General features: G+C 40.1%; 5 protein-coding genes across 26 annotated transcripts in view; 4 read left to right on the plus strand and 1 right to left on the minus strand.

Annotated features, from left to right (window-relative positions):
• LOC105693196 (organic cation transporter protein) overlaps positions 1–3199 on the plus strand; it is a 5741-nt gene extending 2542 nt beyond the window's left edge. Inside the window, exon 2 of the mRNA XM_012412966.3 lies at positions 6–3199. Coding sequence (XP_012268389.2) covers positions 105–1778 — 1674 coding nt within the window. The 5' untranslated portion in view covers positions 6–104 and the 3' untranslated portion in view covers positions 1779–3199. The remainder of the gene's footprint in view (positions 1–5) is intronic.
• LOC105693248 overlaps positions 1–12402 on the plus strand; it is a 21039-nt gene extending 8637 nt beyond the window's left edge. For 2 of the 5 annotated variants that reach the window (XM_048658695.1, XM_048658696.1), the window contains 8 exons: positions 4238–4934; positions 5061–5257; positions 5582–5881; positions 6497–7507; positions 8115–8262; positions 8334–8619; positions 9021–9466; positions 9728–12402. In XM_048658695.1, the coding sequence (XP_048514652.1) occupies positions 8427–8619; positions 9021–9466; positions 9728–9925 (837 nt within the window). In that variant the 5' untranslated portion in view covers positions 4238–4934; positions 5061–5257; positions 5582–5881; ... (1 more) ...; positions 8115–8262; positions 8334–8426 and the 3' untranslated portion in view covers positions 9926–12402. The remainder of the gene's footprint in view (positions 1–4237; positions 4935–5060; positions 5258–5581; positions 5882–6496; positions 7508–8114; positions 8263–8333; positions 8620–9020; positions 9467–9727) is intronic. The other 3 variants (XM_048658698.1, XM_048658700.1, XM_048658697.1) reach the window with 2 other exon arrangements.
• The window catches only part of LOC105684315 (ribulose-phosphate 3-epimerase), a 135391-nt gene that overhangs the window by 108265 nt on the left and 3642 nt on the right, over positions 1–23484 (minus strand). For 6 of the 16 annotated variants that reach the window (XR_007279477.1, XR_007279480.1, XR_007279479.1 and 3 more), the window contains 2 exons: positions 23186–23383; positions 22632–23082 (listed from right to left, as the gene is read on the minus strand). The exons of 1 other annotated variant lie outside the window; for it this stretch is intronic. The gene's annotated coding sequence lies outside the window, so the exon portion shown is untranslated. Of the gene's footprint in view, positions 1–22631; positions 23083–23185; positions 23384–23484 lie in introns of those variants that run through there. 9 more of the 16 variants (XR_007279483.1, XR_007279485.1, XR_007279484.1 and 6 more) reach the window with 4 other exon arrangements.
• On the plus strand, positions 9878–19555 carry LOC105693247 (WD repeat-containing protein 19). 2 transcript variants are annotated; one of them, XM_025746806.2, is made up of 19 exons: positions 9878–10015; positions 12900–13279; positions 13460–13670; positions 13746–13858; positions 13925–14342; positions 14498–14731; positions 14808–14933; positions 15078–15375; positions 15484–15682; positions 15766–15863; positions 15956–16238; positions 16369–16597; positions 16689–16941; positions 17073–17383; positions 17466–17712; positions 17796–18002; positions 18091–18377; positions 18562–18638; positions 18796–19555. In XM_025746806.2, the coding sequence occupies exons 1-19, from the start codon at positions 9989–9991 to the stop codon at positions 18908–18910; spliced, it is 4113 nt and encodes a 1370-aa protein (XP_025602591.2). In that variant the 5' UTR covers positions 9878–9988; the 3' UTR covers positions 18911–19555. The 2 variants fall into 2 exon arrangements, with proteins under 2 accessions (XP_025602591.2, XP_025602592.2); XM_025746807.2 differs by lacking the exon at positions 9878–10015 and adding an exon at positions 12508–12702.
• LOC125501811 (WD repeat-containing protein 19-like) overlaps positions 20619–23484 on the plus strand; it is a 130681-nt gene continuing 127815 nt past the window's right edge. Inside the window, exons 1-3 of one of the 2 annotated variants that reach the window (XM_048658715.1) lie at positions 20619–20836; positions 20929–21152; positions 21231–21345. The gene's annotated coding sequence lies outside the window, so the exon portion shown is untranslated. Of the gene's footprint in view, positions 21153–21230; positions 21346–23484 lie in introns of both variants that reach the window. The other variant, XM_048658714.1, reaches the window with a different exon arrangement.

The raw sequence follows: 23484 nt of genomic DNA on the forward strand, positions 1-23484 counted from the left end.
TTCAGCGAACGCGCCTCCTTTCTTCGGGAAGACCGATATCCGCTCGAGGTCGCGGCGGTATCGAAGATTCGTCGGCGGCGGTCACCGGAAACTGTAGCGTCAGCATGGGGGACGTGGACAACGACCTGGAAGAACTGATGTCGCGTCTCGGCGATTTCGGCAAGTATCAGGCATGGCAATTCTCGCTGCACGTGATCTCGGCGCTCACCGCGGGTATGCACATGATGACGCTCGTGACGGTCGCCGCGGTGCCGGATCACAGATGCGCGATACCCGGCGTGGACGCGGACAACTTCACCGCCCACTGGAACAGCTCGGAGGTGCTCGATTCCATCCCCAGAAGCGAACTCGGCGCACTCGACTCCTGCCGCATTTACGGAGCGAACGGGACCACGACGGATTGCGACTCCTGGGTCTACGACACCACCTACTACCGGTCGTCCAGAGGTATGGAATGGAACTTCGTATGCTCCCGCAGATGGATGGGCGCCCTGGCCCAGTCCGCTTACATGATCGGGGTTTTCACGGGCGCCGTCACTCTGGGTAGCTTGGCCGACACCCACGGAAGGAAGAAGATATTTTACACATCCTCCGTGCTGCAAACGATCCTCGGCGTGTCGGTGGCCCTCACGCCCGAATATTTCAGTTTTCTGGTCCTCAGATTTTTGTACGGCGTATTCGGGTCGGCCGGTGCTTACATAACGGGATTCGTCCTTTCCATGGAGATAGTCGGACCCTCGAAGCGCACCGTCTGCGGCATAGCCTTCCAAGCGGTATTCGCCGTCGGTATCATGCTGGTGGCGGGTTGGGGAGCGGTCATAAAGGACAGAATGTGGCTTCAGATCGTCTACGGGCTCCACGGTGCTCTGTTGATGGGCCATTGGTGGCTGATAGACGAATCGCCGCGTTGGCTCTGGGCTCAGGGGCGCACGAAAGAAGCCCTGGCCATAATCCAAAAGGGTTTACGGATGAACGGCAACGACGCGAACGTCGACGTGGCCCGTTACGTGTCCCGAGGGAAGGCCCGCGAATCGTCCAGGGACGAACGTGCTTACGGGATCTCGGACCTCTTCAAAACGCCGAATCTCCGCAAGAAGTCCGTCAACGTTTGCCTGAACTGGTTCGCGAATTCCATAGCGTATTACGGTCTGTCGCTCGGTACCGGGAGTCTCAAAGGGAATCCCTTTCTGATGCTCTTCCTGTTCTCGCTCGTCGAATTGCCCAGCTACGTCGTCACCGTTCTGCTCATGGACCGAACCGGTCGAAGAAGTTTAATAAGCACCACGATGATCCTCGGCGGTTTATGCTGCGTGACGGCGTCTTACATTCCGCAAACCGATTACCGATCCGTCGTCGTGACGATATCCATGTTAGGGAAGGCCTTCATCGCCTCCTCCTTCGCTATAATATACAATTATTCGGCCGAATTATTCCCGACGGTATTGAGAAACACCGCGCTCGGCGTGGGTTCGATGTGCGCTCGTTTGAGCGGCGCGATGACACCGCTGATAATGTTATTGGATTCCTTGGATCCGAGAGTACCCGCGGTGGTGTTCGGTTGCCTCGCCCTTGTTTCCGGATTCCTCGCTCTTTACTTACCGGAAACATTGAACCAACCGATGCCGCAAAGTTTGGACGACGGTGAAAAATTCGGCGTCGGCGACACCTGCTTCGCATCCTGCGTGAGATCGCGATCGGCGAAAGACAGAGGAGTTTACGAAGTCGCTCTCCAGGATTCCGATTACAAGGAAATCGACAAGGATACCGATCGAGCGTAACGTCGAATACCGGTTATCGGTGACGATCGACTGGTAATGATATCGATTCCATTCATACATTTCTGTCGTACGAAATTTCGAAAGAAACAATTTGGCGTACGCCTTTTACGTACGTACGTAGGTATACTTTGATGTACGAATAGTTCAACACGACTCATCCGTGCATGCGTTGGCGTTAAATCGTCAGGTGCGGTGCAGGTGTACTTAACTTGTCGTCGTTATTATTATTATTATTGTTGTTGTTGTTGTTATTATCGTTGTTGTCACAGGTTTCTTTCGAACCATGCGACTTCGTGGGACGCTATTTACTTATCCATTATTATCAATATTATTAATATTATCATTATTATTATTATCATTGTTGTTGTTGTTCTTCTTCTTATTATTATTATTATTGATATTATTGATACTTTTCAATGGATGAATTTCTTTTTACACGTGCCGTTGGTTTCGTCTCGTATGAACGTCGGTCTAAAATAACTTGGGACACGTGTACGTACGTACGTTCTTATACTTGTACTTAGGACTGACACGGGGCGGGTTTCAATAGCGCAAGTGAGAGGGCTTCTCACGCATGATATACACAAGTATATAGAATTAATAGATTCGATTTCGTGCTCTTAATTAAGTCATAGAACACTTTGCATAATTGGTACTATTTCGTAACCGTGTGGCGACCTTTGCTCGTTATTATCGAATATATCTATGCATACGCTCGTAATGTAGCTTGCTGTGTGTACAATTATCATGTAATAGAAAATTAATTTGAAAATGAAATATATTTTCCTACATACATTATATATTATAGGAAGCGATCCGTACGGTGCGATTCCGATGAAACGGGTTGCGATCAACCAGAATCGCAGGGAACGATGTTCGGACCAACGTTTCCGAAAAATCGTGCAATCGATGAATTTTTATCGAGTGAATTACCGTACCTCGCATATTCGCAATAGTTTGAAAAAAATCATATTTCGTTAGTTACGACGAATTTGCTCGTTGCCGTCCGCATACGAAATGCTCGAGGGGCAAAAATGTACGCGGGAGAAGAGATGAAATTTACGTGAACGCTAATCTTACGAGAAATCTTGAAATTGTTTACACTTTCGATTACGTTTTTCGCGTCAAATTGACACGCTCATAACGATTACACCGATCGATTCGCAAATCCCGAATCGTACACGCGATCACCGGATAGACATTTCACCGCGTTGCTAGGTAGAGATATTGCGATTGCTTTCAAAGTTTTGTATGCGTATGCACATACATACCATCTACCATACTATACCTATGTACCTACATAATATGCATAACGGCAGTAAATGCAAACTGCCCGTTACTTGTTCGTTATGTAAATCTCGTTTTCTCATTTTTATTTCGTCTACGAGTGAAATAAATTAATCGAGCTTATTTTCAAATAACATTACGCACGCTGATGCGCGTCTGCTGATTTATTACTCTCCTTTTTTTTCTATCATACGAAATTTCATTCGAACGAATTTATCGATGACCGTAATCGTAACGCACAACAATTTTTCCACTCTGTTCTCAATAATTCGTATCCATCCCGTTACCGTTTTGGCTAGGACCGAGAAGAATCGACGCGAGTTCGTCTCTTGCTATTTCTTCTTACGGTCTTGTACACGTACGAATACGAACATGCGTAATATTCATATCGGTCGGACGATCGGTGTGCCAGCCTCGCGATTTCGATAATCGTCGCATATCCGGACATTTGAAACCAATGAAACGAGCGAAAGTTCTCTTGGTTTAGCTTGTTGGTCAGAGCTAACGTATCCCACAGTTGTAAATTCCTTTGCTCGTTGTCATTGTATCGTATCTTTTTCACGTCCGCACTTGTTGTTAGATTATCATTGAGAGGATTATTTTTATTGATAATTGTAAGGTGAAATTGGATCGGCGTTCGTGTACCTAATCGTATTGCGCGATCGAATTATCGTCATATTTCGGAAAGCTGCAACCAAATGCTATTTTGTACGTATAGCCACGTATACGTATGTACTCTACCTGGTCGAACGACGTATGTTCGCCGAAGCGTGGCATTCGTATGAAGAAATTAAGCAAGCTTTCATAAATTTTACGACGGACTTATCGCGGCGGTTAGAACCGGTAATAAACACATAACATTTATTTACTTATTTCAAGATAGTAACCGGGAGCTTCCGTGTATCCCAATGACTCTAATTCATCGTTACCATTGATAATCCAATCAAAATATCGAGTTTGCGATATCGCGTTGTTTTGATTTATTGTCAACCGAGTATCCGGTTCAATGTTACAACGGTTAATTCTTTCATTTGGACGCGTCGAGTCATTCCGTATGCAATTGCTGCCGAAATCATATCAGATCGTATCGGTCGTTTCGAAACGGAATCGTTGCGTCATTTTTCAAATAATTTCAACCTCTGCCATTCACCGTGTGTTCTTTGTGTTATTAGGCCATGCGTGGGTATACCTCGATCGTTTTTCGAGTACCCGGGGCACCCGCATATCGTCAAGGATGGATCGAACGTTATCCCGATACTTCGCAGAGTTGCACGAACGAGAAGCTGATGGTACGTACGTACGTACGAAGCGGTAGGTAATGCACGCCTGCAATCCGAGTATGTATGCATACAAAATATAATGCAGGTCAGTCTCTTCGTAAACGGATTCGGACGATACGAACACGCGCGATCAATTCTAATTATTCTTCTTCCTTTTCCTGCTCAAAGACCTCCGACGACGGAGAATTATAATTAATTATCGCTGTCGTTACGACGAGAAAAATGAAATGAGGATGGATAAAAAAAAAAAACCATCTCCACGTTGATTTTGATTGTAATTCTTTTTTTTTTTTCTCTCAGAGTCTCCGACCGGTTTCAACGATTTTCCCCTTGCAATTACAGCCGACGTGAATAATTCTTCCGTTCGTCGAATTTGATCGTGAACTTGAGAATCGGAGGTACATTAATTTTTCTTCGTTATTGCCTTTTTTATTTCGAAAATATTTCAGTAGCGGTTTTTTTGATCGAACAAAAATTCGTATTACTCCGACGCTGGAATCGAATCCATCCTCTCGTTGGCTGGTGGAAATACAGATATGTATAATATCTATTAGACGGAGGGACTTGAGGGGCTCTTTTTAAGATAAAGGTAAATAAAACATACCTCAGCCTCGTCACTTTTCTCATGGCAATCGAATACGAGATCGTCAAGAGCCCCACGTATACCCGTACCTACTTCAAATATTAATTTTCATTATTGTCTTTTTTCCTGCAGAGATAATGAGAAAAACTAACAAAAGGTCTCGACGATTCACGACCTCTTTTCTATCTCGCGTACACGAATATCTGTGAAAAGAGAAAGAAACGAGCTGCGACGAAAAATGACGAAATAAGAAGAAAAGAGGCAAACAAGCTGATTGTCGAATCTACGGACACGGTCGCATGATTTTCAGAATTTTTCAGAACCACGAGGTAACTATAGATCGATTTGTTTCCTACATGCTCATTGTCAGCGATGATCAGTGTTGAGAGTATTTGAACTTGTTGAATAACGAGAAAAATAAAAAATGTACATCTCAGTTCTCGGACGTGAAAAAAAGTGAAATAAATAATTAAAAATCAATGAAATAATTGCTCGTATTTCACGAGTGAACTGTAAGATCTTAACGTAGATATGCATATCGAACCTAATCGTGAACATGTGTCGACAATGGGATGATAGATGAGAGAAAAAAATTATATTTTCATTCGGTAATGAATTAGATCAAGCGCCATTGTAACGATGTTATTTTGTAGATGGGAAAGATCAAGTAGACCAGCTTGTTTCAATAGCGGTTTCGTTGACGTTGGTAATTGCGGCGTGAATAAACCCGTCGGTTATTGAATGAAGAATGATTCAATTAAATGCAAGGTCAATATGCGAATAAGTTCATCTGGTTTATATGGTTATGCCGATGCTGTAGAGTTCAACTGGGCGTGAGGAATCAGATTGAAAACAAATTCGTCGAGTGAAGATCGAGAAGACTGTTTGGAAAATGGATTCAGGTGTATTGAAAAGCGCTGGGGAAAATTCAGCTCTTTTCTTTCTGTCGAGTGGTGAGAACTTATTTTCGGAGATTTTCCGCATGCCATCTGTTACTAAATAGAGTTGTAATTCTAATGCTCCGAAAAGCGAACAGTAATGACCTTTGGTCCCCCGATGATTACCATTACTTTTTGAAACGGCCCGAAGTTTACATAAAAGTGTTTTTGTACAATTAACTAGCATTTTGCGACCCGTGGATCACACGATGCTTCTAATAACGTACTTTTTTGATTTGTCTGTGTTTTTTTTTTTTTTTTTTTTCTGCTTTCTTTCTTTGTGTCTTTTGAAGAGCTTACTTTCGGCAAGGTTGAGTGCACCGTGGGGTGAGCCATGCGTTGAAAGACTTCGCTTTTGTATCTTCAGCGGTCGAAGTCGACGTACCTTGATTGAAAAATTTCAAAAATCGCCTCTACGTTCGCAACGCGGCAAACAGCGGCGTCTCAATTCTGACCCGAAAGCTCAGATGAAATGCGGCGATCGGCGACGCGCGGCAACTTCAATTGTTGAATTTCAAAAGCAACGCACTCAAATTACGAATGGACAATGATCAACGCCAAATTTTCACGGAAACGAACCGAGATCGAAATCGATGAAAAAAATTAATCGCCTATTTTTACTGCCCACAGACTCCGTGACCCGCGCTACTCGACTGGACTCGAACGCGTCCTCCGTTAAAAGGGATGGACACGTTATCACGCGCAAGACCGTTGACTGAAGATCTTCTTTGGAGACGGAGGAGGACAAACAAATTGGCATTAACTCGCTGGACCGCTCTGCTCTCCGTTCTACTCGTCTCTGCCATGCTCTGTCCTTTTTTCTCACTGCTTCCCACTTCACAGAAACGCTCTTCCTCATACTTTTCACCCTTAATCTGTTTATCGCTCTTGCGATGGTTCTGGGTCGCCTGGATCTCCAGCAGTATCGGTTTAAAACGAGTGTCCGAAATAACCCAAAGGAATTTTCCGAGGAAGTCGGAGTTGATGTGCATACAGGGGGTTCAACGATGCGACTGCCAAATATGCTGATGAACCTCAACCCCCGTGGTTTCGTGTAATGAAATTTAGACTTCAGGATTTTTACTGCAATTCGACGCCTCGAATTGACGACTACATATTTTAACGTGCTTCTCTTTCTTCCTTCTTCAAATATTTACATATTTTTAGTTTTCAACTGAATATCAGATTATCGCAGAATTATATTTCTGTAGCAACAGCGGAATCTCAGGGTCTTAGTTAACGATGCGATCTTTATAGTTCACTATGCAACCGCGCATGACCATAACTGCAGGCATTACTCTGCAACTCCATAAGAATTTCTTATTGCAATAATGCGAAAATATTAAAGTTGCAGAGAGAACTTTCGAAATTTTATCGATTCGCTACCACTTTAATGGGTAACGAACGCTATTTCAAACAGTTCTTTGGCATGTGTCTTTATGAAATATTATGATATTACTGCATCAAAAGCCGAGTAAGAATTCCTTTTTTGCAGCACCTGCAGCAGCAGCAGCAGCAGCAGCAGCAGCAGACCTGAAACATGATTTTATGGCATCTTTATAATGTGGAGATCACAAGTTGAGCTGGGATACCGAGGCATTATTCTTCGATAGTTGAATAAGTACATCGATTTTCCTTGACGTACGTACGTACGTGCCGAAAATTTAATACATACCAAATCGATTATTTTCCAAATGTATTTTTTACCCTTTCAGAAGCCGAATATTCTGATCTCCCAAAATAATATAAAGTTCTCGTAAGTCCTATCGATTAAATTTGAAATTTTCGATCACTTTGAACAAAACTTTTCAGTCCATTTCTCAGAATTTGCGGTACAGTTGCCATCTCATGATAACACAGTAGTCGAACCCTACGACCCAACGAATTCAAGCTCTGAATTCGTCGCCTCGACCAAAGAGGGCCTCGACCTTCTATTTTGAAGCTTGAAATTTTCGAAATCTACAGCGATCAGACGGCCATCTTTAAATTTCTAGCAATAAACAAATATGGTGACCAAACAAGGAATTGGTTGTTGTGAACCGTTGCAATGTCAATAGTTCATGTAGCTATCTATTGCAATACCGATCGATTATATTATGGTGTGATTATTGAAAAATTTACTTGCGTAGCATCAGTTGTCGATGCTCGCGAGTGAACTCAACGATATTGTTTTAATTACTATGACGTAATTTTACGAAAATAAGTCCTTGCAGTCGCGTGTCTTCGACATACTGGAATTTTGTTACAGGGGGATCAACACGCGACTTGCCAAGATTTTCAAGTATCTCCGGTACCTCGAAGGTCTCGAGGTTTCCTTGAGTCTATTTCCTGATTGAAAACCTTTCTACCAACCGATCTGTCTGTAACAGGAGGGATAAATTTCACGAGATGAATTTGTAAGTAAATCCCTGTGGAAAAAATTAATTTTGTTCGAGTGTGTGACTGAAACAGAAAATGTTATTATTAGCAAAGGATGGCCTATTGCCCTTCTATTAATAACGACTTACTAGTCAAGATCGAGGTAGCTGTAGCACATCCGGTAGGTCCATGACCGACAACGATGAACTTGAGGATGTTTGCAAATCGAATATTTCCAAGATTAATCACATACAGTTCCCAGGCTGCAGGCATTTTAGCACCTCTGACCATTCCGCCTGCACATATAGCTGTGCTTTACTATTTTTGGCCAGAATTCTCACGCAATGTTGACAAACGTTACTGTTCGTGCTCGTGCTGGGATACTGTCTTTAAAGGTAATCCAACTCTATTTTATGCTCAACAGCAAGTGTCATCTGAGTAATTCATGTCGATCGACTAGGACTTGTCGTAAAACTGTGTGCTTATAAGCAGTTCAGTCTCCATTTTTCTTGTCTTTCTTTGTACATACATATACAAAACCTTACTCTTCAGATAAAAATATCACAAACCATACTAAAAGACTTTTCGATCATCTGAACCCTTATGTGTAGTAGTCTTTTTCAAGTAATGAAGTTTGGCACCTTCATGCACTGAACGTATAAACTTGTGGATTAAATTGCAATTATGAGTCTCATCAACCATGCAAAGCTGACCTGAATGGAACAATACTTTTTTACTAATACTCATATCTGGATTGAAGTGGCTGTCAGAGTGACGTGGCATTACTTTATTTCAGGTTCATATGAATCCGGCGTTGCCTCTTATAAACACATGTATTTTAACGCCACAATCAACACTATCAAAATATGGTGTATGATAGTTTTTGGCATAATCGCCTTTTATGAAATTATCAAACATCTAGCTTGGCTGGCTATGCATTTTCGATTGAGAATCGGGATGTTGATACTTTTTTGTACTGCAGTATTTTCTCACTACTATTCGTGGTGGGTGTACATAAATTACTGGAACGACGATTTTTACTCGCAATGGTACCATCAATTATTTTTCACTGCTACCGAATTATTGTCAACCATTTTCGTCGTCCATTTGGCAGACGTTCTGAATCCGATCACACATAAAAAAGCATTTGTTATCGTTGCAATTGCGGTTATGCACATCTTGGCTGGTAGTTGGGACCAGTTTATTACAAATGTTGTCCGAGGAGAAGGATACGCTCATCAGGTAAATATACATATGTATATCTTATAGAGAATAAGCAACTGGAATAAGATTATTATTAATTTTGTTAATTCTGGTTGCGCTTTACATGCAAAAAGAATTTTTATATCAAAGTAATAATTTCACAATAGGCAGGGGTGTATTATGGTTTCTTAAATAAGTAATGACGCTTAAAGCAGATTTTATTTTTTTTTCAAACCTGGGACTTAGTGTTTAAAGTTATGCTACTATAAATTATTGAAATGAAACAAATACTCTCAACAGGTCATTCGGGATCTAGGCTTCATGATCCCCGATATTCTCCATGTCGCGATACCATTGTGGTCCATGGAGTGGCGTAGCATGTACAGCTTGCCTGGTGGTAGCCCAGGCATACGGAACATCAGGAGAGACCTCATTTACGTTTCAGGGATGGTCGTAATCGGATTATGCTTTTGTGCTTTTATGTATGGCAAGGATTGAGGAGCTTGTAAACGATACTTGAAATTGAACATTTGCTCATCCAGAAAGTGAAGTAATGGCAGGATGAAATGGAAACCCTCCGTGTTACAGGTACTGAATTCTTGTTGGGTAAAAATAGAATAACTCCCTTAGGAAAGTTCATGTGGGACTGATTATTATATTACCGATGCAAAGATTCTAATTTGAATCAATAGCGTAGTACTATAACGTAGTGTGAAGAGGTGGGAGGATGCTGTCGTATGTGAAGGGACATAGTAGATGACCGGATGATAATTGCAAACCAAAGAATATATATACAACCTACCCCAACCTCAACTCACATTGAATTTTGATCAAACTTTGAAATCAATTCAAAGATGATTTTACCTAGAAATATGTAGTTACTTAACAATGCATTGAAGGTTCAGTAGTTGACATACATTGTAGCTGGCCATCCCTGCTAATAGTAAACCATTCGAACGTCGCTGTTTGATAGATGTTTGATTACAACGTTGACTTCATACAATGTGATAAGAATGATTATATGTATATTGCTGACCGCCATAGAAGACGCTGAGAAAAAATAATATGGTGTTAACCACTGACGAAATCAAACTTGGATTTTGTAAGATCTAATCGAATTCATCGAGCCGTAGTTCATTGTTACTATCATGGATTAGTATGTAGCAGTATAGCAGAACTAAATAGATTATCATTGTGACATCTGTTGCGGGCTCGATAGAAAATTGTAAATAAGTCAGTGTTTCAAACAGTTAGTGTGTTACTTGCAGACGCGAACTGAAATAAAAACGAATCACAATTTTTTATACAGCGTCTATTTTATGTCGAACACGCAACTGATGTAGTTATTACCAGAATGATAACCGCTGAAAATAGTACGTATAACGCGTTTCGCTTCACAATTTATCATTGATTTGAACTGACTTTTAGAAGTCATTGCCAATATCTTGCATCTTTTCATATCTTGATCACAGTTGGACCTACTTGATATTAACTATGCTCCAGAGTTAAATCTTGAGCTACTCATTTTCTGTTTACATTTTTCATTCTCTGATATGGAAATTCTGTATTTATTCCAGCAATTCAAAATAATTTGAGTACTGTTGTACTCAATTATCGAGACACTAATTCTTTTGCAATACATCTTTGTGACCACAAACCATTTTTACCTCTTGGTTGATAAAAATATGTTTTTTCGCAATGGCTGATGCGGTCATGTATCTAGCATCAAACCAAGTCAAAACTTGTTGCGAATTTGAAATCCACTTGTATTAGTACAGATGCTCTTTTCAGTTGAACTTTTTTCTGAATGTTTTATTCATTTGAAATTGGTTTAAACATAAATTCACTTTGAGAAGTTGTGCATGTAAAGCTCGAACTGCACGCGCTCTTGATGACTATTTTGTTCTGAATGCCCTTTCAGTGAAACTTTTAAGTTCTTCGCATAGGATTTCTCAATGGATGATCGAAGCTGAAAAAAATGTGAACAATTTTTCAACAGTTCTAAGAAAGATTAACCACATCTGATGTCACTGAGTGTGTGTTTATACTTACCGAATCAGGATTGTGGTATAAAATAATATGGTCATGTCATTTTTATGTGGATTATAGATTCCATGCCATTCTGTTGAATACTCTTATTAGCATCTCTAACGACCCTGGACTTCGAATATTACTTCATACGTTCAATTCTGCCACGATTCGAAACCAATTTTCTTCTAAGACTAACCAACATCTGGAAAATCTTCACAAATCATTCTTATATTTTCATTGCAAATTCCCAATAATTTTACTTACTTGCTCATATAACTAAATGCATTAGACCATGTAGTGAAATACTATAAAGTCTACAAGCTGCACGTTTAAGAAGAGGATGCTGTGTTTTCATTTTTCAGAGATATATTTTTAATCGATCGGAAGTCAAAGGGTGTCGAGTAACGACCCTTGGAAGGTATGCCGATGAAAAAAAAAAAAGTGATCATTAGGGTAAAATATTATAAAGCAAAAGAGTTCAATAAGCGCTCCTTTGTGCGTACATTCTTTGGGCGAGTATCTATTTGCTGTAATATGGGGCGTATGCTTTTGTTGCTTTTCTATCGTCCTTTTCCAATCTAACAATAAAATGATTCACATTTACATGAAACTGCGTTGCCAGTCCAAACACTTTGTGATTTCTGAAATAACAGCAACGTCAGGCATTCAGTACCATCAGATAATCAATATTCATAATATCAATATTTTCGTTCATTTTCCTATTCAACGAAACAGTTGTGAAACATTTATTATCTGGTTTTTTCGCTTTGCTTTTTCAATGACTGGTTCGAAGAATTATTTTTACACACGCGAAATACGTGTTCGCTTCGCAGTGAGGAATGTAATGAAAGAATTTTGAGTAACTTATAATTCTGTTACGAATAAAAACTTGGACAAAAACTTTTGTAAAAATTTCAAGAAATATAAAGAAACAACCCTTAATTACAATCCGTGCGATTAATTGTCCACCCTATACAGCTACAAGAGGAAATTTTACGCCTAGCAAGGTGCAACCAAGGTTACCTTAATTAACTTGATTTTCTTAGTTCGGCGGCAACGCGAACTGGTAGGGGAGAGTAAACAACATGGTGATCGAAGTGAGATTCGGTTTGAAAATGTGGCAATTAAATCGATACGTTAGGAGTGCAGTGGGTTGACCACATCAAAAATAATAATTATTGTTAGCTGTCGTATTCAGTTGAAACGGTATTGTCTAATAATCCTTAATTATGACTTCAGATAAGGTGGGTTATAGAATTCACCCTACTATTTCGTTTCAAGAATCCGACCCGATTTTATATTGCTTACCTCATACGATAGTGAGAAATATTTCGCTTCAAGCGTGGGCATAATTGGTCATATCAGATTCCAGTTTTGAATCATGATATTTTCGTGTATTTAGTTTTAGCCGACAATGGTGTTACATTATTTTTCTGTACAGGTTTTATATCGACTTGACCAACCACATGGTCCTGGTAATGTATACATATCTTGGCGTCCTGGCAACGGAACATATCTTGCCACAACAGGATGCGATTCTGCAGTATTGATCTTCAATCGTCAAGGAGAAATACAGGAGCGTATTCGTTTAGCTGGGCTATGTTCGGGTATTGGTTGGGACACGGACGGCGACCTGTTGGCTGCCATTTCAATTGGATCTTCTGCAATTATTTTGTGGGATGCAACGACTGGCAAAAAATCACAAATAGATGCTGGACTCAAAGACAGTTTAACTTGCATGGCTTGGGCCAAAAAAAGCTGCACACTAGCAGTCGGTACACAAAAAGGAAACCTAGCTCTCTACGACCACGTGAATGCTAAGTATGTCGTAGTTCTGCTTGTATAATCGCTACATTATTCACGTAGCTACTAGCACAGAACGGTTAAACTTCAAAAATCAAAAATCAAAATCATGATTCCGCCAGACGCTTCCTTCTATAATCTCATTTATAACATCTCTCTTTAGAAATTTTTCAAGAAATGGTACTTGGTTCCTTGCAGACGTATCCCCATCTTAGGTAAACATAAGAAAAAAATTGTTTGCGGAGCATGGTCGACAGAAGGGCTCCTTGCTTTGGCAAGTGAGGATAAAGTCCTCACTATTAGTACAAGTGAAGGTGACACACGCAGAGAAATAACGTTGCAAGGGGATCCTTCTGATCTTCAGTTCAGTGAAATGAAAATGGACCAGAGATATGGAGGGGAAAATACAGTAAGCCTATCGAATACCTTCTTAGGGAAAAGTAAAAATTAATCCAATGCTAATGACGTCATCATTCAAATCAAGGTATCGCTGGTCGTTGGTAGAACAACATTATTCCTTTACAACGTCTTGGATCCTGATAATCCCATTGAATTAGCCTTCCAAAAGAGATATGGCCAAATCATTACTTACAAATGGTGAGTATCGTAAGTCTTTGTCTCGGTGTTGATGTTCTTTTATATTCTTGCTAAAAAATTGAACAGGTATGGCGATGGTTACATACTGGTGGGCTTTGAGGCTGGCTATTTCATAGCTATATCGACTCACATAAAAGAAGTTGGCCAAGAATTATTTCAAGTTAAAAATCACAGAGATTCATTGAATGATATCGCACTAAGCCGTGTGGCTGGCAAAATCGTAACTTGCGGAGATAACACTTTGAAAGTTCACAGTATACAAAATCTAGAGGAGACCAACAGAGTCATCACTTTGACAGGCGAAACTGGCGTTAATAAAGTTGAATGGTCATCAGATGGTAATATGTTAGCTGCAGCAACATACAGCGGAAATATATTGATTTATTTATTGCAATTACCAAAGTTAACCAGTGTATGTGGGAATAGAATTGCCATTCTAACAAGCCTAACCGAAGTAATCGTGTACTTGTATACACTCGACAAGGTATGTAAAGTGCAAACAGGCTTAATGAAGAACAGAATTAATAGAAGTTATCGTTTCCATTTGGATCTCATATTTTGCAACGATGATTCAAGAGAGCATAGGGGAGTAATGTTCATTCAATAGACATGTTTTGTCTAACAAAAAGATATTTTCAGAATAAACCTACACCACAGACAATCGACACCGTAATAGAGCCATCTGTGATGGCAGTTGGCCCTTTACATTTGGCAGTGGCATTAAACAACAGAGTATTATTTTGGGACTTGATTAAATTTAATCATGATCACCCTGTACATTTTGAACGGGATTACTTGGGGACGGTCGAAAGCATATGCCTCAATCAAACATTCGTTTCTGTGTTGTTTGACGGAAAGCTTCAGTTACACACCGTATGTATGACTATTCAAGTTCCGCTATGCGCAGCGTCATACGTTTTGTTGTTAAAAAAAACTATTCGTATTTCAGATAGAAACAGATCAAGACCCATCAAGCGATGGAAGCGAGTCAAAAATATTTCCTCAACCAAATGCTTTAGATACTAAAATAACTTGTCATATTTTGTCGCCCGACTTTTTGGTTTATGGAAATGACGTGAGTTCAATGTCTGTTCGTACTCAGTATCCTCCATTTGCATCTAAGCTTGATCGCAACTGTAGAAAGTATTTCCAGTCACGTCAATCGGATAAATTGACTGAAAAAAACTCCAGCCACCTCATTAACAAGATATCTTTGTAGATGGGTCACATACTGTATTTCAACTTGGAAGCATTTGAACAATCCACAGAACTGACTCACAGCAATGGAATAAAGCGGATTTATTTAGATGCAAATGGAACACAGCTGTGCTTCATAGATGATAAATCTGATACGTACATTTTTGATCCGATAAATGAGAATACCATACAGATAGTCGATTGTCCCAATTCAATTGAAGGTGTTATTTGGGATCAAAACATATTTGATCGTGGTGTGTTTGCGGTATATAATCAAAACGTCATCGTTACGTTTGTTTATGTAAAATATTGCATAGAAGGTAATCTTAAACATTTTTATCTGGGTTCCCGTTGGACGCGTGTCTGCAAAGCTTATACTTTGAGTGCAAAAAAGGAACTCAGGAGTGTTTGAACTTGACATTTTTCAGGGCCCAAAGTCAACAAGATCTCCGTGACCAAATTACCCACAGAAACTGTACCGTTGCTCATGTACTCCGGAGAAGTAACTCTAAGTACAGCAGGTAGTCGTCTGACTCAACTTACATTGTCGTCGCATGAGCATATCGGTAATGTGACTGATCCAAAAAAGATGGGAGAAATCCTCGACAATTACGTTGCGTGTAGAAGGTCCGTGTCTGCATTATTTCGTAAATTTTTATAGCACGTAAAATGCGATATGTTGGAAACTCATCGCTCCGTTTCTTCGTTAGATTTACACATGCTTGGGAGGCATGTACGAAACTGAATGATTTAGAGAGTTGGCAATTGTTGGGGAGAAGTGCGATGGCCAATTTGAATGTAGAATTTGGTAAGCTGTGGCCATAAGGAATTTTCAATCACTCTGTGTCCCGCAATCATAATCTTGAACATTTTTTTTTCTTCTTTTTCTCTTCTGCTCAGCACTACGAGTATATCGGCACATAGAAGATGTGTCAACTGTCTGGTCTCTGCTAAAGCTAGAAAACATAGATGAGTTAGCTTTATTATGTGGGCATATATCAACTTTACTAGGTGATTATAACCAAGCTGAAAAGTTTTTCCTACGCTCGTCCCAACCCGTGGAAGCCCTCAACTTGAGAAGAGACTTGATGCAATGGGAACAAGCTCTGAATTTAGCACAAAAATTAAAACCGGAAGAAGTTCCATTCATTGCCAGAGAGTACGCCCAACAATTAGAATTCACGTAAGTTTATTTATCTATTTGTTTATACTATATTTATTTGTTAATTTTTTCTATCCCGACAGTACCAATCTCTAGGGTTGGCTAATGTGAGAAGTTGGAATTTTTTCACTTAAATTTTTCACGATTCCAGAGGCAATTATCCAAAAGCTCTAGCCAACTACGAGCGTGGATTAGTCGACAGCGGTATACAGTCAAACCCCGTGGTTCAACATATCAATCATAAGAGTATATGTCTTGCTGGAATTGCAAGAATGTCTATAAGGTGTGGGGACAGTAGAAAAGGCGTTGGAATAGCCATGGATGTGGAGAGTGCGAGATCCCTCAGAAGAGAATGCGCAGAGATTTTAGAGATAATGAAGGTAGTAGAAAGTATAATTTTATCTCATTGTTCACATCCTAGATGTTTCAAATGTTATCAAAAAACGATGAAATTTTTCATCCCAATTACAGCAATTCAGCGAAGCTGCACTCTTATATGAGAAAGCTGAATATTTTGACAAAGCTGCTTCGGCGTACATAAAGTTAAAGAATTGGCACAAAGTTGGACAACTTTTGCCGCAAATAACATCTCCAAAAATTCATATTCAATTTGCTAAGGCCAAAGAAAGTGAAGGGAAATTCGAAGAAGCTGCTCAGGCATACGAGACTGCGAAAGATTACGATAACATAATCAGGATAAACCTGGAATATTTGAATAATCCTGGTAATATTTTCACACTATGTTTTTGGTCATATTTGAGACGTATATTTATAAAACCCAAAAAAATGAGGGTTACTCATCATGCTGAGTGTAGTTGTGATCGGAGTTCGATTCATGTTATGAAAAACTTACAGCAAGGAGTGTGGAGGTTGTGCAACAAACGAAAAGCATCGAAGGTGCTAAAATGGTTGCCACATTTTTCCAGAAAATGAACGATTACAATTCTGCCATTAAGTTTTTGATTCTATCCAATTGTCATGACGAGGCCTTTCAGTTAGCGAATCAACTCGGCAAAATGGAACTTTACGGAGATATCTTAGTTAACACCCTCGATCACGATAACGTTAGAATAGAAGACTTCAAAAGCCTTGCCATTTATTTCGAATCACAAAGGAACAGTTTATTAACTGGAAAGTATTATTTTCATGCAAGGGATTACCAGAAGGTAGGTCAAACCTGTTTCTCAGGATTCTCGCGCATGAATTATTCGTATTATCCCAATTTGGAAGTCGTTTTCTTTTTTCCAGGCTCTGAAGCACTTGCTTAAAGCTGCTCAACTCGTCGCGGATGACGATGCGGCACTTGCGTTAGCAATAGATACCGTAGCGTCATCCAGGGATGAAAAATTAGCGAATCAACTGATAGATTTTCTGTTAGGCAGCGATGGATTGCCCAAGGATCCAAAATATCTTTTCCGCCTGTACATGGCTAAAAAACAATACAAAGAAGCTGCCAAAACTGCTATCATCATTGCTAACGAGGAACAAATCAATGGTTTGTGTGATTCTCTTGGTTCGTGTGAAGCCTTGGCTTGGCATACCAGGCGATCTCTGGTAACGGACGTTCGTTGATTACAGGGAACTACAGAAACGCGCACGATGTGCTTTTCGGTATGTACCAAGAACTGAAAAGAAACAAAATCAACATACCTTTGGAAATGCAGACTAATCTGAGGCTCTTACATTCGTACATACTGGTACGGCTGCATGTGAAGAGAAACGATCATTTACGTGGGGCTCGGATGTTGATAAGGGTAGCAAACAATATCTCGAAATTTCCATCGCGTGAGTATTTGGCACACTTTTGAAAAAAACGGAGTATTATTGCCACCGAACAAATCCCATTCTCTCAAATGGCCTAATTCTATTTCAGATATCGTTCCAATATTAACATCGACGGTAATAGAATGCCATAGAGCCGGACTGAAGCATGCAGCGTTCAACTTTGCTGCGATGCTTATGCGGCCTGAATACCGAACGCAAATCGATGCCAAATATAGCAAAAAAATTGAAGCGATTGTTAGGAAAGCTCCAAAGACAAAGGATCCTGAAGCTGAGAACGAGCCATTAACACCTTGTCCTTATTGCAAAAATAAATTACCTGAGACGGAAGTCATGTGTGACAAATGCAAGAACACCATACCTTTTTGCATTGCTACGGTAAAGTGTTTTAGTAATTATCAACCACTAGTGGTTAATGTGGGTAGAGTTGAAAAGTTTCAGATCAGAAAATTCATATCAATGCTAAATAATCTGATAAATTAACTATATCTTTGCCATAGTGTGAAATAATAATTCTTTGTTTCGAAATTTATCAATTTCAATGAAATTTATTCTCTCTCAGGGTCGTCATATTCTTGAAGATGACTTTACAGTTTGTCCGCGATGTGAGTTTCCCGCAATCGCAACTGAGTTCCTGCGGTGAGTGGCTCCCAGTTCTTTTTCATTTCTTGCATCGATTCATTAGTTCTGTGGCGAAGAATTTGTGAATTTTTCTCCAAAGTTCGTCACATTATTCATCTGCAAACTGTTTCAATTTTTTTCAGAGGTGTTGACAGTTATTTTCGTTTTTTTGCAGAATCATCGAAAGTGAAGAAGTTTGTCCAATGTGTACGGAACATGTGGATCCAAATATGGTGTCATCGAGCATCAACATTCATTCATTCCTCGATGCACAAGATACCGATGTTTAAAAGATTTAGAGTTTTTTTCAAACAAAGTGCGCTCACATCTGGAATAACTGTGCGAATTGTTGTCATAGCTCACTATTTTTCCATGAATCATACCTTAGTCTTAGACCGAACAGTTAGTACAGTGTAGGGAGTACAATCTGTGGCATATACGGTTTAGATATTCTGAACAGATGCTGATCTATCGAATCAAAGATGATACATAGTAATAATTATTGAATTCCACTCAATCCTTCCTTTGGTAATTTTTGATAACGAAAACCTGATATATTCAGCCATCGAGCAGAAGAATCGTGTCATTCAATCGTCAGGGGTTTATACTTGGTGACTCTCAGAAAACTTTGCTCAATTCTCATGATGAGTATCTCCGAGGAGGATACCTTGACAATTAAAGTTGAAATGCAAAGATCAGTTTACCTATAACATATTGTAAAAAATTAGGCGAGCACGTTTGACGTTAGGTATAGCTGAATTTGTTGATTGAATTAAGTGATTTGTCGAATTAATCAAGTTGCCGCTAGTTCAGTACTTAGAATAGCTAATAAATTTGATTATCTCGATTACTTTCGGTTGTAATTCAATTTCAGAGTGTCAGAATGATGTTTTGATGTTGAAAAAATACAGAAGAATACTACACAGTTCAATTTTTGTGAGTCTTTCTCATTTTCTCGTTTTTCCCTGCTGTTCCCCATTTTTCCCGAATTATTTCAGTTTTTTCCTTCATTTCCGAATTATTAACCAGAGTTAGACCATCCGAGATTCATTCCTGATTGTTTTCTAATTTATTTTAATTTTTCCCGATTTTTCCGATTTTTTCTAATTTACTCTAATTTTTCCTAATTTTTTCCGATTTTTTCCGATTTTTCCCAATTTTTGACAATATTTTTCAGTTGTGCCGCCCCTGGATGAGTGCGGGGCCCCAAAAATTAATTGTCCGCCCCTGAGGAGTGCCGTGATGACGTCACGAGGTATGTCACGTGGTCAGGTCACGTGACCGCACTCGCCGATACAGCTAGCGCCATGTGGCGGAATTTTCGTGAACTAAAATCCCAGGTTTCTTGCCCCTTGACGTCAGGCAATGTGATGCGTGAAAGAGAGGTAAAAGGGTCAATACTTTTACGGTTTTCCTCGAGCGCTCGGAGCCGAAGGGGTCAATACTTTTCCGGTTTTCCTCGGACGCTCGGAGGCGGTCGTCGTTCTTCGGCGGTTTTCCTAACGCTCGGAGGCGGTCGTCGTTCTTCGGCGGTTTTCCTCGGACGCTCGGAGGCGGTCGTCGTTCTTCGGCGGTTTTCCTAACGCTCGGAGGCGGTCGTCGTTCTTCGGCGGTTTTCCTCGGACGCTCGGAGGCGGTCGTCGTTCTTCGGCGGTTTTCCTAACGCTCGGAGGCGGTCGTCGTTCTTCGGCGGTTTTCCTCGGACGCTCGGAGGCGGTCGTCGTTCTTCGGCGGTTTTCCTCGGACGCTCGGAGGCGGTCGTCGTTCTTCGGCGGTTTTCCTCGGACGGAGCGGTCAATACTTTTTCGGCTTCCCGCGAGCTCCAGAGGGAGTCAATACTTTTGCCGGAATTTAGTTCACGAAAATTCCGCCACATGGCGCTAGCTGTATCGGCGAGTGCGGTCACGTGACCTGACCACGTGACGTCATCACGTGACCAAATAGGGGCGGACAATTAATTTTCGGGGCCCCGCACTCATCCAGGGGCGGCACAACTGAAAAATATTGTCAAAAATTGGGAAAAATCGGAAAAAATCGAAAAAAATTAGAAAAAATTAGAAAAAATTAGAAAACGATCAGGAATTAATCCAGGAGGATATAAAATCATGAGGCGCATCGAAGGACTCGTGGAGATGTGCTCATTGAATAAATAATTCAAAAATGGAGAAAAAACCGATTAAAGACTGGGAAAAACCTCAACATGAATTTAAGATAAAGTGACATTGCCTGCATATTATTGGACGCTAGCAGGACATAGATGGGATCCTGTTATTGATTAAAAATAATTTTTTCAATTATATTTCTTCAGGTGTTTGCCAAGAAATGAATTACGACAACACACGGTGAACATGGGGTGAATCAACTATGCCATTCAAACTTGATACAAACTGACTTTGTCACTCATTGGGAAGACGAGATCCCTGGGTCCTTCTGAACATAATTTGAACAATAATACGCTGCGGTGATGTAGTTGTTTCGATCATAGCATGACCGGTTCTGCTGATTCATTTTCACTAGGAGGAATTATCGTAGGTAAAGTTGGTCCATCGTCGATATGCTTTGACCACTTGTTACAAGGTGCTTCAATTTGCTTGGTTGGCTTTGCTCTAGGACGCCGATCGACGCCTGGAGGCTACAGAGGTAGAGGACAAGAGACAACGTCGACAACACCGAAAGACTTGACAAGGTTATCCAAGTGTCAGGAAGGATGTTCTTCTTCATGATGGTGAAGAATTCAATTGATACAAACTATGCAGCGCAGAATTGGAGTTCAGGAGGTTATCGATATTTCCGTTCACTCAAGTGACGAAAGATGCAGTCCATTACGTGGTCCTCATTTGGTTAACACTGATTCTTTATATCGTGTCATGTCATCTGCTGAAGCACTGTGCAAACCGTTCCAGAGATAAGGACATTCTTCTCGGAGCGGTTAATATGAAGCATGCTGAGTTATTAGGAAATTGTTGGAACCTTTAAACTGTATTCCAACCCCAGGAACACTTAATAATAAGCCCCATCCGAATATCTTATTATATTTGGCCCCAACTCGCAATGTTAACGATGACTCATCACTCAGTAATTCTACAATTCAGTTGTATCTGAATTAATAACTCTTTTCTCTTCCATTACAGGTGAAGAATTGGCAGCTTCAGAGAATCTCTTTCCCGCATCTAGGAAACAAGACTCATCAGTGTATCTGCATGATTTCTCATTAGTGTACCAAATAAATATCGATACATCATTCATAATGTAGACATAGATCATATACTTTCTGAATCAATTGAAATTGTCATTCGATAAGAAACCTCTACGAATTTTCATTGTAACACATTTGTTGTAGAAGAATACTTTTCCATCTGAATAAATCAATATTATTCCCAATGATTTGTTAAAATTTATTGACAATCCATCACCGAAGGCCCTTTAGAAGTTATAGTCCAATTGACGTTGATTGCAACTAGCGAAGGCCTCCATCATACTCTGTAGGAATAGGAGTGACTACGCAGGGTGGAACGAATGCACATGATGAGGCACCAGGTCTCGGAATACCTCCTCGGTTTTCCTGTTCTCCTGATACCCAGAAAATTTTTTGGCCTAAATTCTAAACTTTGAAAACGCTGTTCTAAAGCTAGAAATTATTCTTTTCCTCTTTTGTCTACGATTTATTGAATAAATAAATACACAGGCAGGCATATAGTTAGTCCTGCAAGGAATCAGTCGCTCTCTCTATCAGACTAGAAATAATCATGAAGGATTGAATGCATGCACATGATGAGGCACCAAGTTTCGGACCACCTCCTCGGGTTTCCTGTTCTCCTGATACAAATCTCCACTTTTCGACAAACTTTCAATTTTCAGGGCCGGCATTCTAGAGCTCTGCATTATCGCTTCTTCTTTGAGTGAAAGCATGATCGAATGATTGCATACACATGCATATGGATGCATATGATGTCCTAATGATTCACGAATGAAATGTGGAGGGGTGTTATAGATAGTAAATTAACAATTGGGTATTGATAGTCGTTGATGTTTATTAATAAATCAACGTTCATAAATACATGTTGAGACATCGTATAATGCCATGAAGGTTCCCTCCTCACAGATACATCTATCCTCTATGAGTATAACGACTTAAATAGTGTGCTTACAATATATTCTTACAATACTTCTATTCGATTAACATCATATTAACAATTTGATAATTTGCAAACAATAGTCAAAATGTATACAGCACGTTCATATTTATAACATTACTTATTCATTATAAATATTTCGTACAATACTTTGATTTCAATCAACATTGTAATAATAAATCGATAGTCTTTGTTAACAAAAAATGCATCACTCATTTATACAAATTCCTCGCAACGAAAATACGATGATAGGCTTCGTAGATGCTCCGAGGATCGTCTGGTATTTTCGATAAGAGGCCAAACTGCTTCGTGGGTTGCATGTGTGACTCCTGAAAAAAAGAATTGAACGGAGGTGAGTGTACGTGATAAATGGAAAAGCAGCTGCGGAAAAATAGCTTTATCTCAGAAAATGCTACGCCTAGCTTAATTTACTCGACAGATTCGTGTTTTGTACGTCAAATCCTCTTACAAAAGCATCCCGCAATTGATATCGAGATTACTTTACGTTCTACCCCGAATATATGCCAAGCCTATCCTTGGATATTTCTGTACATCTGAGATGAGAAGTTGTATTCTTTTTGAAGAGTTGCTCAGGCTGATCCAATGTATTTCGCTCTCAGGAATCCGAATCTGCAAGTTAAATTGATCCATCTATGAAATTTACCAAGTTGTCGCCAATTTATCGCTCCAAAATGTGAAAAATCAAGGATATCTCGATAGGTTTCATTCCC

This window comes from Athalia rosae, chromosome 7 (assembly GCF_917208135.1).
Source record: "Athalia rosae chromosome 7, iyAthRosa1.1, whole genome shotgun sequence".
NCBI classification, from domain to species: Eukaryota; Metazoa; Arthropoda; class Insecta; order Hymenoptera; family Athaliidae; genus Athalia; species Athalia rosae.

Bases quoted from the DNA above. Each gene is read 5' to 3' on its own strand.
- LOC105693247 (XM_025746806.2), top strand. From the start codon at position 9,989: ATGAAATGGAAACCCTCCGTGTTACAG. The intron at 14,934-15,077 runs GTGAGTTCAATG...ATATCTTTGTAG, and splicing joins TTTTGGTTTATGGAAATGAC to ATGGGTCACATACTGTATTT. The intron at 18,639-18,795 runs GTGAGTGGCTCC...GTTTTTTTGCAG, and splicing joins ATCGCAACTGAGTTCCTGCG to AATCATCGAAAGTGAAGAAG.